This window comes from Cetorhinus maximus, chromosome 4 (genome assembly GCF_964194155.1).
Source record: "Cetorhinus maximus chromosome 4, sCetMax3.hap1.1, whole genome shotgun sequence".
Taxonomy (NCBI): domain Eukaryota; kingdom Metazoa; phylum Chordata; class Chondrichthyes; order Lamniformes; family Cetorhinidae; genus Cetorhinus; species Cetorhinus maximus.
Genome location: NC_135882.1, coordinates 102,058,205 through 102,074,871, shown reverse-complemented (window position 1 = coordinate 102,074,871; position 16,667 = coordinate 102,058,205). Strand labels below are relative to the sequence as shown.

At 42.4% G+C, this 16,667-nt stretch overlaps 1 protein-coding gene across 3 annotated transcripts in view; it reads right to left on the bottom strand.

The window, feature by feature from the left end:
- LOC144679793 (nucleolar protein 4-like) overlaps positions 1-16,667 on the bottom strand; it is a 549,252-nt gene that overhangs the window by 444,352 nt on the left and 88,233 nt on the right. For all 3 annotated transcript variants that reach the window (XM_078540571.1, XM_078540573.1, XM_078540574.1), the window contains exon 3: positions 2,873-2,984. In XM_078540571.1, the coding sequence (XP_078396697.1) occupies positions 2,873-2,984 (112 nt within the window). The remainder of the gene's footprint in view (positions 1-2,872; positions 2,985-16,667) is intronic.

Genomic DNA, 16,667 nt, shown 5'->3' with positions numbered 1-16,667 from the left:
TATATGCAAACTAAAATAATCCCAGGTCAGTATTGCTACAGTTGGGCAGGTGACTGTCCCACCCCATCACTCTTCTGGCAGTGATGCCACTAGAGGCAAATCTGAGGTTATCTCTTTAAGGAATGCACATTGTTATACCATAATTTTGGTCTGGAGATCATCAGTCAGTCTTTTGTATATGTCCATCTCAACTGCACTATTAGTCTGTGGCCAGAGAAAAAATGTTAATACCTTAGGGTTAACAATGACAGCAACAGAGAATATTTGAACTAAAGTAACATTACAGCAGAAGAAAAATAAAGGATAGGCTGAGAGCTCTGAATGTGCAAGTTGACCTTCTTTCAAAGAACATGCAAAACCATATTTGTTGTAGATAATCTACCATTCTTTCCTATTTGTTTCACCTTCACCTATGAATAGAAATGTAACAAATGACTGCAAAACAGGTGATGAGTAAGTCTCCAAAGACTTAAATGTTCAGAGTACTGCAGCACTGTAACACCTGTGGCCCAGAAACACCAGACTAAGCCATAAACCCTGATTTTAAGCACACCTCACCCCCCTCACTCTATTCCTGACAAGATCAGGGCACAGAAAGGATTAAAATCAGACAGTATCCTTACCTCTGCAGTTGTACAAAACTGTCATCAGCAATAACTTTTACTGTTGTGTATCAGGCAGTGAAAGTGAAATCTGTGGTGCATTAGATCCAGGGCCAGGTGTGGCCCAAGTAAAAGATGTCAGAATTTTTTAAAAATGTTTCCTTGTAGGCCAGGAGGTGTTCCTCTTAATCCTACAAGGAATTTTTAGGTCTTCCCTGCCCTGAGCTTCCTTTTCCATGATTGCTTCAAACTCTCCTCCCACTCTAATTTCATTATTGCGACAAATTGCACTTTTAGGTTTCTTTCCTCCTTTAATATATGTGGTAAAATATTGGGAGTAATTTCACAAAACCATGGTCCCAATGACAAAGTCATGCTTGAAGAGTGCACAGGCTGAAAACTGAGCTATAATACGGTAGACTCAATTCTCCAATTTACACTTCCAGCTTACTGGGAATGCTGAATCATTGAATTATCCATGTTGGGTGTGCCTAAATCTTAAGTTATAACAAGCTTGTATCCCTCTGTACTTTCAGTCTAACTCCTTGGTTTTACGTGTCATAAGGCTTATATTCAGCCCTGTTTCACAATCAAAATTAAATTGTCGCAGGAACAGAAGGAAAGGCAGTATCAATCACCTGAATTTTCCATCTGCTGAGGGCAGTCACGACTTCATTCTGTTCTCCAGTGAGGTGTTCAGTAGTGATGTCTATTAGGTTTCAATGCTGCACATGCGTGGAGCTAAAGCAAGGTATCTGCGACTTCTTCATGTATTTACTACCATGTTGTCTGCCCTTAAACTCAACAGGTTATTGCAGATGCACACTTTAAACAGTACCAAAGCTTGGCAGATTGTTTGAAACCTTCATAAAATGGCATGGAGACAGATGGCACTGGCCCAGCTGCAGAACTCAGATTGAACAGACTTGTGCATAATGATGGTGCAAGTTTTGTAAGCTCCACATTTTCCCAGCTATTCAGATCAATGCAAAAGCTGCTAAAGCCAGTAAATACTTCCCAGTGCTAGAATCAGCATGCTCTATGCACATCCCTAGAATTAGAAAGTGTACTTCTTGGCAGAACCAGAACCTGAACCTGAAATTTCTATGCATTTGGGGAAATGAGCTTCTCTTCAACATAGCACATCACTGAACAAGCTGTTGCTTCCAGCCTTTTTTGCTGAAATCTGAATATCAAGAAACAGTGGAAGAAGTTCCATATGCACCAATCAGAAGGGTCCGTACTAATTTTAAAACTTGCTGACCAAAGCCAAACTTAAATGGGATGATTCTGAAGTAGAGAAAATGTTAGCAAAGAAAGGTGATCCCAGAAATTAAAATTTTGCAAAAAGAACATTCCTAGTCTGTACTATAAAGTAATATTCACGAATAGGGGAAAACTAACTCTGTTGGTCACAGACAATATTCCTGTGAATGACAGCAGTAAAACAAACAAGGCTTGGACTTAAGCAAGAGCCTTATCTGAAGAAAACAAGCAGAAATCATCAGGCTGAAAAGATAGTGCCATGGCATAAACTTTTTAAAGGGACAACATCACCAAGTAATTTGTTGTCTCCCTAGTCACCAATGCTACCATGATCCTATTTGTGTGCAAAGTACCTTAAATGTCATCACACAAGCAATATTAAAAATGCCTACTAAAAGTATATGCACCCGCTCGCAGGCTATTAGGGCAACATTGCGCATATCTGCAGATTAATAGGAAGCCCGAACCCAGCTTTGCAAATGTGACGGGGGGAAGGGGGGTTGCAGGGAAGGAAAAAAACGAAATCTTTCATATTGATGTTTGCAAGGAAAAGTAGCACCATGTTCATTTACTACAGACATGATAGGGTGACTTTATATTTTATTTTTTAGTTTATATTTGATTTTCTTTCTTTTAAAATCACTACTAGTAAAGATTTATAAAGAACCTGCAGTTTCCCTGTTACCACTCAAGTGTTTTACTATAGCTTTCTAACTTAACAATTTTGTTATCTTTTAACTATTCTATTGGTTTTTGTACTGCTGTAAAATGGCTAGTTTTCACCATGAAGCACAGTCCAGTTCTGAATTTTTGAATTAATTATCTACTTTAACAAATAGCACAAAGCAATATCCAGGCTAAGAAAATCTGATCAGGAGAAATTAATGTGCTTCTCTAGGTTAGTCTGAGCTCAAAGCATTACACTGGAGCTGTTAATAAATTAAAAGTTACCCTCTCATTCTTAAGATTATTTCATATTGAATCAAATACCAAAAATGTACTACCTTTATGATCTGCACCATCTGGATTCAAATGCATTCTCTTCTGGCATTCTGAGCAGCTCATTAGAAATCTGGTTACTGCTTCTCGTGGTAGAAAGGCATAGGTCTCTGAAATCTGAAATTAATCACAAAAAGATCATTATACTCAATCAACAAAGTAACGTTTATATCCTAAAACCAGAGCTCACTAGAAATTTTTCAACCCTTACTTTATTATATAAGGGTTAAAGAAAGCACCTTGTTAACAAATATATGTAAAAATCTTCCTATCCATAAAGATACTATACTTGCTTTATAATCAGGAAAATACTCAGTTTTGGGAAAGCTTCACTTTCCATCATTACACAAGTCTGGTAAATGTCAAGAAGACACCCAAGTTTTTTTTAAAGCTCACAAACAATGCAGTATTACTGGTAACTTGTGTTCTTTTACTATTTTTTACTTCTAGACTTCAGTGCTTTCTGAATCACTGAGATTTGTAGATCATTTGTGAAGTGAGTGAAGAGGCTTTCCTTTTCAAACAGTTGGAAAATAAATGCACATATTACCTCTTGAATATGAACTTTTGATTGAATGGATCAATTGAAACAATATGCAGCAAAAACAAAACTCAGTAAATAGGTGCTGAAAATGTAATCAGAAAACCGTTGAAGAGCCCAGAAGGCTCAACTCATTACTCTCCGCAGATGTGAGCACGAAGCTATCAGCAGATACACAGACCTCGACATTATACTCCCAACCAACCCCAATGGACGAGCGAGGATTCTTGGGTTTTAAAAACATTTCAAATGGTGGATGTCTCCCCAATCTGCCATGTGCACACTTGCCACCATTTTTATGGCAGCAGGTTTTGTTGCATATAAGTTTCCTGCCATTCAGCAATATATGCAAATCAGGCTCCCACGGTGCAATTATAAGTCTGATTTAAGTGTAACAGTTGCTGCACTGGTTAACAGGGCTTGGGAAACAGCATTAAGAGGGAAGTGAGAGCTGCCAACTCAAGAGGCTAAGTGCCTTTCTGCAGCTCTCCTTGCAGGCCAGGAAGAGCAGGTATGATCTCCCGTGACCCCTCAAGGAAACCTTCGACCTTCCTCCTGCCAAACGCAACACTTCTCCCTCTCGTGAAGGCCTCTTTCCAACACATCCTCTCCCTTGCCACCTTGAGGCCCTATCGTTCACATCTTCCTTGTCCTAACTCATGGGGAAAGAGTTCCCAAGAATGCCCAGGTGTGGCCTGCTGCTGCTGGTTTCCCCACCCTTCAATGCACCAGCCTCTCAATTTAGCTAGATGTTGGGCATGAAACAAGAAAAAAAATGACAACAAGGGCCTGCTGTTAAATTTGGCAGCATATTTGCATACCTGGCCTTGTCAGGTTTTGCCCGTGTTACTCCACTTATTCGCCCCTTCCCAACAATATCAGGGCTGTGGTATCTTAGCCTTAGTGCCCTGGTGTCCCTTCATTGGTCTTCCTTCTCTTACTGATATACCATGTTGTGGGGTCTCCATTAGTACCAGGACCAGTGTTGGGGGGGGAAAAAGAAAATAAATAATTTACATAAATTGGACAAAAAGACTAATGAATTCTTAAATACCAAAAGGGGAAAAAAATAAATCACCAAATCACTCAAATGCATTTGCCTCGAAATTAATTTATCCTTTCCACAGCCAGGCAGTGCAGGAAATTGTTTAGTGGTATCAGATCAGGAATAGCAAGTCAGCTACATCTTTCAAGAATGTAAAATAATAAGAATGTCTACCATTTCCAGCCTCCTCCCAATCATACCATGCTAAAGTTACTTCAGTTGCTTACCATCAGTTACCAAGAGGCCTGCAATACCCCAGTATTCTTGTGTTAATATTTCTTACTCGCTTATTTACACATGCTCACTCCACAAAAAGCCTCACATGGAAGGCAATAGATTGTTGTATTCCACTGTCATTGCACACTTTCTAATATGCATACCGATACCTGGGTTTCACTATTACAATATGAACATACAAAACAGGAGCAGAAGTAGGCCATTCCACCCCTCGAGCCTGCTCCACCATTCAAGAAGATCATGGCTGATCTGTTTATGTTTCGAGTTCCACATTCTCATCTACTCTGATCCGTCTACACCTTGGAATTCTGCAGATACTCTCCATTTAAGTAAAATTCCGCTTTTTTGTTCTTCCTGCCAAAGTGAACAATTTCACATTTCCCTGCATTATGCTCCATCTGTCAGATTTTTGCCCACTCACTCACTCATCTATCTGCTAACTCCTTCTCTTCTCACAACATATTTTCCTATCTATCTTTACGTCATCCGCAAATTTAGCTACCATGCCTTCGCTCCCCTCATCTAAGTCATTGACATAAATCATAAAAAGTTGAGGCCCCAGCACAGACCCCTGCGGGACTCCACTCATCACATCCTGCCAATCAGACAATGACCCATTTATGTATACTCTCTATTTTCTGGCAGCCAACCAATCTTCTATCCAGACTAATATGTTACCCCCTACACTATGAGCTTTTATTTTCCACAATAACCTTTAATGTGGAACCTTATCAAATGCTTTCTGGAAATCCAAGTACAGTACATCTACAGGCTCCCCTCTATCTACCACACATATTACTCCTTCAAAGAACTCTTAATAAATTGGTTAAACATTATTTCCCTTTCGTAAAACCATGCTGACTCTTCCCAATTATCTTGAGATTTTCTAAGTGCTCAGCTATAACCTCTTTAATGATCAATCCAACACCTTCCCCACTACAGACATCAAGTTAACTGGCCTATAGTTTCCTGTTTTCTGCCTCCCTCCCTTCTTGACTAGAGGGGTTATATTTGCTACTTTCCAGTCTGATGGAACCTTTCCAGAATCTAAGGAATTTTGGAAAATTAACACCAACGTATCTACTACCTCATTAGTCACCTCTTTTAAAACCCTAGGGTGAAGTCCATCTGGACCCAGAGACTTGTCAGCCTGCAGCTTCATTAGTTTGCTCAGTACTGCTTCCTTAGTGATTGTAATTTCACCAAGTTCCTCTCTCCCCGCCACCTCCCAATTTACAGCTACTACTGGAATGTTTTATGTATCCTCTATAGTATTTGCTTTTTTTTGAAGTGTAAAACAGGCCACAACTCCAGAGAGTCGAGAAAGATAGCAGCTTGCATACCCAACCAGATCTCCAAACTCACTCCCAATGAAACAGTACCATATCAAATTCTGGCATGGAAGTCATAGAGATAATCAGAATTTGCATCCATGTAGCACCTTATCATCTCCTCAGAATAACCCAAAGTGCTTTACAATCAACAAATTACTTTTGAAGGCAGTCACTAATTGTTATGAAGGCAAATCTGGCAATAAATTTGCACAAAGCAAGGCCTCACAAACAGAAATTGAATGAATAACCACATCATCTATTTAATCAATGATGATTAAGGGAAATATGTTAACCAGGACAACTCCCTGCTCTTCTTCAAATAGTGCAAGGGGATCTTTTGCATCTATCCATGCAGACAGATGCGGCCTCTGTTTAACGTCTCATCTCTGCAAATCTAGCATTCTCTTAGTACTGCACCAAATTTGTCAATCAAGTTTGTCTATTATGGTCCATAATTATTTTTTATTCTTTCAAAGAATAAAAAAGTAGTGAACATCGCTGGAGCCCAGCATTTGTTGTTCACCGCTAATTGCCCATGAGAAAGTGGTGATAAGCCGCTTTCTTGAACCACAGCAGTCCATTTGGTGTAGGTATACCCACAGTGCTGTTAGGGAGGGAGTTCCAAGATTTTGATCCAGCGAAAGTGAAGAAAAAGCGATATAGTTCCAAGTCAAGATGGTATTGGCTTAGAGGGGAACTGGTGTTTCAAGGCATCTGCTACCCATGTCCTTCTAGGTGGTAGAGATCACAGGTTTGGAAGATGCTGTCAAAGGAGCCCTGGTGAGCTGTTGCAGTGCATCCTCTAGGTGATACACATTGCTGCCACAGTGCGCCAGTTATAGGAGTGCCGTTCAAGCAAGCTGCTTTGTCCTAGATTTTGTCGAGCTCCTTGAGTGTAGTTGGAGCTACATTTATCCAGCTAAGTGGAGAGAATTCCATCACAGTCTAATCTTGTACCTTGTAGATGCTGGACAGGCTTTGAGGATTCTGGAGGTGAGTTACTCACCGCAGAATTACCAGCCTCTGACCTGCTCTTGGAGCCTCTGTATTTATATGGCGAGTTCAATTAAGTTTCTGGTCAATGGTAACCATTGATGATGGGGTTTCAGTGACAGTAATGCCATTGAATGACAAGGCAAGATGGTTAGATTCTCTGCTGTTGGAGATGGTCATTGCCTGGCACTTGTGTGGCACGAATGTTACTTGTCACTTATCAGCCCAGACTGGAATGGCTGTGCAGGGCTTGCTGCATATGGACATGGACTGCTTCAGTATCTGAGGAATCGTGAATGCACTCAACGAACATAACCACTTCTGACCTATCATGGAGGGAAGGACATTGATGAAGCAGCTGAAGATTGGTGGGCCAAGGATACTACCCTGAGGAACTCCTGAAGTGATGTCCTGGTGCTGAGATTATTGGCCTCCAACAACCACAACCATTTTGCTTTGTGCTAAGTAGGACTGCAACCAGTGGAAAATTTTCACCTAATTCACAATGACTTCAGTTTTGCTTGGGCTCCATGATGCCACACTCTGTTAAATGATGCCTTTATGTCAAGGCCAGTCTCTCTCACCTCTTCAGCTCTTCTATCCATATTTGGACCAAGGCTGGAATGAGGTCAGGAGCCGAGTGGCCCTGGCGGAACCTAAATTGAGAATCAGCGAGCAGGTTATTGCTGTGTGAGTACCGCTTGAAAGCACGGTCAATGACACCTTCCATCAGTTTGGTGAGATCAAGGGTAGACTGATGGGGCAGTAATTGGCCGGATTCAATTTGTTCTTCTTTTTATTGACAAAACATTCCTAGGTAAGTTTGCAAGTTGTCGATAGATGCCAGTCTTGTAGTTGTACTGGAAATGCTTGGTCAAAGGCGCAGCTAGTTCTGGAGCACAAGTTTTCAGTACTACTGCTGTCAAGGGTCCTACTAACCTAAGTGAGCCAACAGAATACTCAGAGGAGTAACATGGTATGTGCTAGCTGTAGAATACTGTCTACAAACACAAATGCAGTGGAACTACGGTTTTAATGAAAAATAGGTGCATATCTGTTCTGTAGCTAATCAGGTTAGCAACTGGCTATGAATGAGAAGCTAAACATAATGTGTAGAATTTTTGATCATGCTACAACAGTGCATCTATGGTTTCTCAGGAGTTTTGCCGAGATTAGTGTCATTAATTAAGCTTCTGGTTGAGTCCGTGAGGAAATGCTATATCTGTTGTGTTTAAGGTGTGTCTAATTGACAGCCATGACTCCACCGCAAGGTGATAGAACAGTCTTTTTTGCAATCACTAAAATAAAAATTTATGGGGCAGAGTATTGCCGTCTGCGTGCGGGGGCGGGCCCGACATGCCGACGTGTAAAATGACGCGCAATGACGTCAGGCGTGCGTCCCGATGTCATCGCGCGTCATTTCGATGTTTCATTCGGCGGGTGCACGCCGGAGGTGACTGCGCGCCTGCCGAACTGTCAATGGCCTATTAAGGCCATTAAAAATGTAATTAAAGTTGTTAACAATGCTGCCCGTCCAACCTTAAGGTTGGCGGGCAGGTCAAGAGCCTAAGCGGCCTTCCATTTTGCAGGAAACCTCATCCACGGGACAGCAGAGTGAGCAGGCTGTCTCAGATGCCACTCCCAGCAAAGGGGCAGCACCAAGACGTAGCACCTGAAAACGTAAACATAAGGCACCTTAGGCACAACACGGGTTTATCACTGGTGCTTTAATGTTGTCCCACAGTGAGGTCTTTATGAGTTGGCGTAATTTATAACGCCTTTGTCATTTTGTTTTCTTAAGTTCCTTTGGTTGTAAGTGTGGACAGCTGATTGGAAGACACCGCAAAAGTCATCCACCGATCCCTGGAAGAAGCCAGAGGCATAGAAGTTGAGGGCAGCTGTGACCTTTAGAGCCACGGGCATGGGGTGTCCACCCACACAGTTAGTGGAGATCTCAAGCCCAATCATCGGACAGATATAGTCGACTGTCTCCCTTGAGAGACGGATCCTCCTTCGGCACTGCACCTCAGGCATATTGCAGTAGCTGCTTCGCCGCCTTTATACCCTGGCAGCAGGATAGTGGCGTCTTCTGCGGCCCCTTCCGCCTTGGACTACCACTTGGCCTTGCATCCCTTGTGCCTGTGCCTGTCCACCCAAAGGTGGGTCCCTTGGAGGCTGAATGTGCACTCCTGGCCTCCTCCCCCGTCTAGCCCTCCCTTCCTCCTCAGAGGAGGTGCCTCCAGTGGAGACTTCAGCTGCCATTCCTGAAACCCGCAGGCCCTAAAAGGATTCCTCACTGAAGGTTGTGAGTCCAGACCAAGCAGATGGTATGCGTTTTGAAGTATTGCAGATCGCACAGGCAAGTATCAGTAACTTTGAAAAAACAATATTTGACAAAGCACACTGTCGACCCCACTGAGCCCTCTTATCCCGCCCGTGGATGAGGTTTATACAAGTGTGTGCTACCCGCCCGCCCGTTACGCCCATGCTCCAGCCCGAAGATTGCACGAGCGCTGAAAAATCACCCATCAATTGGCGCCTCAAGGGCCTTAAGTGGCCCAATAATTAATGGCGGGTGCACATTGGATATCATTGTGTGCCCACCCAATGAAATATCGTGGTGGCACACGGTGATGTCGGGATGCTCGCCCGACGTCACTGTGTGTCATTTTATGCACGGGAGTGCAGGGCCCACCCCCGCATGCCAACGGGAAAATTCTGGCCTTGGTTCTGTGGGAGGAGAGCTGTGAGACTGAACAAGTCAATAAACTCTCTCAATAAAGAAAAGCTCTGTGTCATGGTTTCGGCTTCACCAACCAGCTTGGATCCTATTAGCAGTGATGCTAGAAAGGCAGCACTTATTATCTTGAATGAATTAAAGAAAAAACTATAGTGCAGAACTGTTGGAAAATTGGGCTTCTCAGAAGTATGCAAGGTGTAGTTTGACAACCACACTATGCAGTTTGAACATGACTTCCTCTGACTCTGCTGATTTGATTATATATTTCAACCTTTTATGTGCCTTGTTGATTGCTGCCATGAAATGGTTGGACATTTTAACCACGTATTCAAGATTTCTAAATCTCTCTCAAATTCATCATAATTTCCTGAGGGGACTTGAGAGGGTAGATACCAGGAGGATGTTTCTATTTGTGGGGGAGACTAGAACTAGGGAACAAAGTTTAAGAATTTGCTTATGGCAGGTGTCAGGTAGAAAATGCAACTGAGAACCAAGCGGAATATAGAAGATTCAGAAGAGAGATGAAAAAGCAAATAAGAGAAGCAAAGATGGATCATGAGAAAAGACTGGCAGCCAATATAAAGAGGAATCCCAAAGTCTTCTATCGACACATAAATAGTAAGAAGTGGTAAAAGGAGAGTAGGGCCAATTAGGGACCAAAAAGGGGATTTACTTATGGAGGTAGCGGGCAATGTTGAGGTGCAAAATGAGTACTTTGCATCTGTCTTTACCAAGGAAGCAGATGCTACCAAGGCCATGGTGACAGAGAAGGAAACTCTGTCACTAGAAGGGTTCAAAATTGATAAGGAGGAAGTGTTGGATAAACTGTCGGTACTTAAAGTTGACAAGGCACGAGGACCGGATGAGAGGCATCCAAGGATATTGAAGGAAGTAAGAGTGGAAATTGCAAGGGCACTGGCCATAATCTTTCAGTCTTCCCTAGACTGAAGGGAGGTGCCAGAGGATTGGAGAATTGCAAACATTACACACTTGTTCAAAATAGGTTGTAAGGATAAGCCCAGCAATTATAGACCAGTCAATTTAACTTCGGTGGTGGGGAAGATTCTAGAGAAAATTATTCAGGGTAGAATTCATAGTCACATGGAAAATATGGGTTGATTAGGAAGGGCCAGCATGGATTTATGCAGGGGAAATCATGTTTAACTAACTTGCTGGAGTTTTTTGAAGAGGTAACAGAGAGGGTTGATGAGGGTAATGCTGTTGATGTGATGTACATGGACTTTCAAAAGGCATTTGATACGGTGCCACACAACAGACTTGTGAGAAAAGTTATTGCTCATGGAATAAAAGGGATAGTAGCAAAGTGGATAATAGTAATAGGAAACAGGAGGTAATGGTCAATGGATATTTTTTGGGCTGGAGGAAGGTTTGTAGTGGAGTTCCCCAGGGGTCAATATTAGAACCCATGCTTTTCCTGATATATATTAATGATCTTGATCTTGGTGTGCAGGGGGCATTTCAAAGTTTGTGGATGATACAAAACCTGGAAGTATTCCAAGCTGTGAGGAGGACAGTACAGAACTTCAAAAGGACATAGCCAAGTTGGTGGAGTGGACAAATAGGTGGCAGATGAAGTTCAATGTGGAGAAGTGTGAGGTGATCCATTTTGGTAGGAAGAACATGGAGAGATAATATAAAATAAGGGGTACAATTCTTAAGGATGTGCCGGAGCAGAGAGACATGAATGTGTATATATGCATAGATCATTGAAGGTGGCAGGACAGGTGGAGAAAGCAGTTAATAAAGCATACAGCATTCTGATGAAGAGTCATACAGACTTGAAACGTTAACTCTGTCTTCCTCTCCACAGATGCTGTCAGACATGCTGAGTTTTTCCAGCAATTTTTGTTCTTGTTTCAGATTTCCAGCATCCGCAGTATTTTGCTTTTATTACAGTATTCCGGGCTTCATTAATTGGGGCATAAAGTACAAGAGCAGGGAGGTTATGCTGAGCTTATGTAAGACACCAGTTAGATCCCAACTAGAGTATTATGTACAGTTCTGGGTGCCACACTATAGAAAGGATGTGATCGTATTGAAGAGGGTGCAGAAGAGGCATAGAAGAATGGTTCCAGGGATGAGAAACTTGAGTTATGAAGATAGATTGGGAAGGTTGGGACTGTTCTCCTTGGAGAGGAGAAGGCTAAGAGGAGATTTGACAGAGGTGTTCAAAATCATGAGGGGGCTAGATAGGGTAGATAGGGAGAAACTGTTACCGCTTGTCAAGGGATCGAGAACCAGAGGCCACAGATTTAATGTGATTTGCAAAAGAAGCAAATGTGGTGTGAGAAAAAACTTTATCACACAGTGAGTGGTTCAAGTCTAGGATGCACTGCCTGGAAGTGCAGTGGAGGCAGGTTCATTCGAGGCATTCACGATGACATTAGATGATTATTTGAATAGAAACAATGTGCAAGGGTGCAGGGAAAAAGCACTAAGGATGGCACTAAGTCATGATGCTCATTTGGAGAGCCAATGCAGACACAATGGGCTGAATGGCTTCCTTCTGCACCATAACGATTTTGTGATGTGAAGAGGTCTCCTTTCTAAAACTAAAATGTGGAGATTTTTTCTTCTCTCAGAAGTCATTATCAGGTGTAATTCTCTTCCTCAGAGAGTAGTGGAGGCTGGGTTATTGAATTTATTCAAGGCTGAGTTAGACAGATTTTAAATAGAGAAGAGAGGGTTATGGGAGTCAGACAGGAAAGTAGAGTTGAGACCACAACCAGCTCAGCCATGATCTTATTTAATGGCAGAGCAGGCTCAAAGGGCTAAATGGCCTACTGCTGCTCCTAAGTCCTTCGTTCCTATGTTGCTAATTTACAAAGTACATACAGTGCCCATGTTCTCTTCCTGTGTGCAGTACCGTACACTTGCTCAACATGGCGTAGTACTGATATGCACCATTGTTTGGAAAAAGCATTGAGAGAAGTCAGGACATTCTAGGTGAGCATCTTCAATATCTATTCTCAACAGTGATAGGCCCAGGTGGTCAAATTCTGAAAGACAAGTTGCCAGACTGGCACTACATCAGGTGATTAAGGAATCAGCAGGAGGGAGTAACTTAATTGGTCCCTTCCTCATCAACCCACCAGTCCATATTAGCTTTGGTAAGTGGCTATAACAGAACCCTGGTGAAGACAATAATGTAACACAATTGCTACACTAACAGGAATAGGCAAAGGCCAGATCTAGCAGCCACAAAATTGGCCAAGTTACCTATCAGGATTCTTCAGCCATTCTTCTGTGGCTCAGTTCATAGCACCCTCGCCTTTGAATCAGAGGGTTGTGGGTTCATGTCCCACTCCCGGAAAAACCAAGAACTGTGATTGTACTCGAAAGAAGTTGCAATCTGTGACTGTTGGTAACTCGAAAGAGTTTCCATGGGAAGGGTGTTAAATATAAGTTATATTGAGTTGAAGTTAGTTTCTCAGGACAGCCCCATTTAGGGAAACAGAAAAATGTTTTGTATACTAATGTGAATCATTTCCACAGAGACCAAACAATAAGTAATCGAGCGGTGTGTTTCCACATGGGATAAACAACATCTACCCATTGTGTTTGAAGAGTTTTAAACTGTTCCTGAATTAATCTCCTGAACAGCTTCAAAGATTTCTTACCTCTTCTGCCACTTTTTCAACCTAATTCCATACAAAATCCAATTTCCTTGTTTTTTTTCTCAGCACTTGCTTCATTTTATGACAACATGTAACTGGTTGTACCAACCTCCAGTTTCAGTCCCATTATCCACTGAAGATACAACGTTAGCCTATCTATTTAGCGGGCCTGTGATAGAAGTATAGGAACAGGTGTAGGCCATTCACCCCTTCAAGTCTATTTCACCCTTCAATCACACCATGGTTGATCTGCATCACAGCTTCACTGAGCTGCCTTTAATCCATATCCCTTCTGACTAAAAGTCAATCGATCTCAGTCTTCAAAATTGTAATTTACTCAAGCATCTACAGCTTTTTATGTGAGGGAGTCCCAAATGTGTCCTACTCTTGGTATGTAAACAGGGCTTCCTGATATCACACTTGAATGGCCTAAGTTCTAAATTTGAGATTGTGCCCCTTTGTCCTGGATTCTCTCACCAAAGGAAATAGTTTCTCCACATCTATCCCTACAAATCCATTTTTTGTTTTAAACACCTCAATAGATCACCCTCAGTCTTACATACTCAAGGAAATACAAGCCAAATTCATGCAACCAGTCCTTATTGTTTAACCCTTTAAATCAGAGGTTCTCCACTTTGAAGACCCCCTCTGCATTATAAAAGTTTCATGGAACCCCATAGCACAAGTAATTGTTCTGTATAAAAAAGTTTTACAATTAAACATATATATTTATTATTATTTTTGTTTCACATAATGTGCAAATTGCTTCCGGTGCTGGGCACCAGGTCAAGGCTCGGAGGAAGGTGTTGGGACATGTTGCAGCTGCGAGCCTTCTTGCATCCGCATGAGGGGTGAAGATTAGTTCCTGGCCACTGGCTGAATCGAATGATCATGATGTTCAAGCACAGGTTAAAAAATTCATGCGAGAGAGAAAAAGTTGCACAGACCAACATTTTATAAGTTCTCTGGTTACTTTTGGCAGTTGAAATCATTTTGGGGACAAGGGCTACAGATCCCCGGTTGAGAATCCTTGTTCTATTCACATCATATCCTCCTCATCAATCAACCTGTGTTCACTACCTAATTGGTTACCAGTCACCCCGATACCTCAGATTTGAAATTCTCATCCTAGTGTTCAAGTCCCCTTTATGGCCTTGCCCCTCCCTGTCTCTATAACATTCTTCAGCGTTACAACCCACCAATACTTTGCATTCCTCCAATTCTGGCTTGTGAATCCTTTCACACCAACATTTATAGAAATGGGGGCAAGAGCAGATATGAGGATGGAGAGAGGAGATAGAGAAAGTTATTTAAACAGCAGGATGAAAATTTTAAAAAGAGGTGTTGGGGGACCAGGAGCCAATGTAAATCAGTGAGGACTGGGGTGATGGATGAACAGGAAATGCCTTGGATAAGATATAAGCAGCAGAGCTTTAGATGAGCTGAAGTACAGTCCGTAGATGCTTGAATAAGGATAATACTGAATCATCCCTTTCGCTGTTAGTATATAATGAGCAAATTGGAAAGTAACCCATCAGGTGATAGGACTGAACAAGCAGCTGGTTCCCAATTCCACTGTAAACAGCCAGCACCCCGCACTCGCCCCATCCTCGGCCCTAAATTTAATTGTTAATTTGCTTTGGACAAACTAAAAGTGCCCTCTTTGTTTATTAGTAAAGTAAATAGTGGGAGGACACATGTAAAAAAAAATCACCATACCAGAATGGGGGAGAGGCAGCCTTCACAGTTGAGGTGACACAACCAAAACTCTGGTAAGGCAACAAAAACATGAATGGACCCAGAGTCATGAAGCCGAAATAAATAGGTGAGAGACAATTGGCAGGATTTCTGGGCAGGGGCGGAGGTGGATAGCATCCGCCCACCATTTTTGCTGAGGAATATTCAGGGTTGGCAGGGCTACCCGTCCCCCAGTCTGCGGGTAGCCAATTAGGCTCATTAAGAGCCTTGTCAACTCTAATTAAAGGAGGCTGGCTGGAAAATTCCAGTCAGCCTTCAGTTTCACGCACCCAGGGGAAAGTTTAGGCGCCTGGCTGCAAGAATCATCTTTAATTAAAGTTCTAAAATAGTTGGTGAAAGCGCGCCTACATGTTGAAGTACCTCTCAGTTACTTATCATTACAGCCTGCTGCTCCACTCAAGCTGGAAGGCCTCTGATTGAGAGTCCACCCACCACTCTTAATTGGGCAGGGAACCTGACTCCATGTCAATTTAAGGGGTGCCTCCATCAAACTCCGAATGAATGACCATTTTCCCCCAGACATGTTTCCCGCCCTAGTAGAGAAAATTCAGCCCAATGAGAGACCCAGGGACCAACCTCCAGCCCACCTCACTGAAACATTCACAATTCATTCGCTCACTCTGAGTTTCTCATGGCCTAAACTCCTCAATCCAGTCCACAAGCCTGCCTCATGCATTTGAACCTCACAACTCCAGCCTCATTGGCACATTCCACTATAGGGAAATGGTGTGCAGAAGCACTACTTTGCACAAAGGCCAACTGTTTAAAGCAGATTCCTTTCAGCAACCCACATGCCATGAGATATATAAAGTGTACTTTTACCCAGTAAAATCATTTCTGAAGAAAATGCCTTTTAGATTCAAAGTTTTGACATATGACCAGAAAATATACAAAATCGCCGGTCAAATTTACAGCCCAAAAGGATTTCAAAAATCAAAATCAGATAGTCTAGATTTGAAAGTACAGTAAATGTTCTTGAGGGAACAGGAGAGAAAGAGAGAGAGAGACACACATCAGCGGATTGCACAAGGACCATATTCCACACATTGGTTATTTTTAGCAGACTTACTGAAAACTTTGCAAAGACCCCAAAGGCTGTAGATTCCCAGTTGAGAATCTTTGTTTAGAGAATGACTTACATATCAAGTCTACTCACCCTCAATTTGTCCCCTTGCTTTTGCCTGCCCTTGAATCCTCCACCCAGCTCTCTAAGGCCATAACCATTTCCTTAAATATTTTAACAACAGACTGATGTTCCACCTCTTTCCACTAATACAATACTCACTTTCTCAAACAAAAACATTCCACAATAAACACACCATGGGTTGCATTTTACGTGCCCCCACTGAGTGTGATTTCGGTGGGAGGGAACACAAAATTGGGCGGGTGCCAAACCTACCACCTTCCCACCCACCTGCAAGCTCACCCCCATAATACGGGGGGGGAGGGGTGGGGGGGGGAGTGGTGAGGGGGGTAGGCAGGTGCCAAAATCGGCTGCCCGCCTACTATATTTA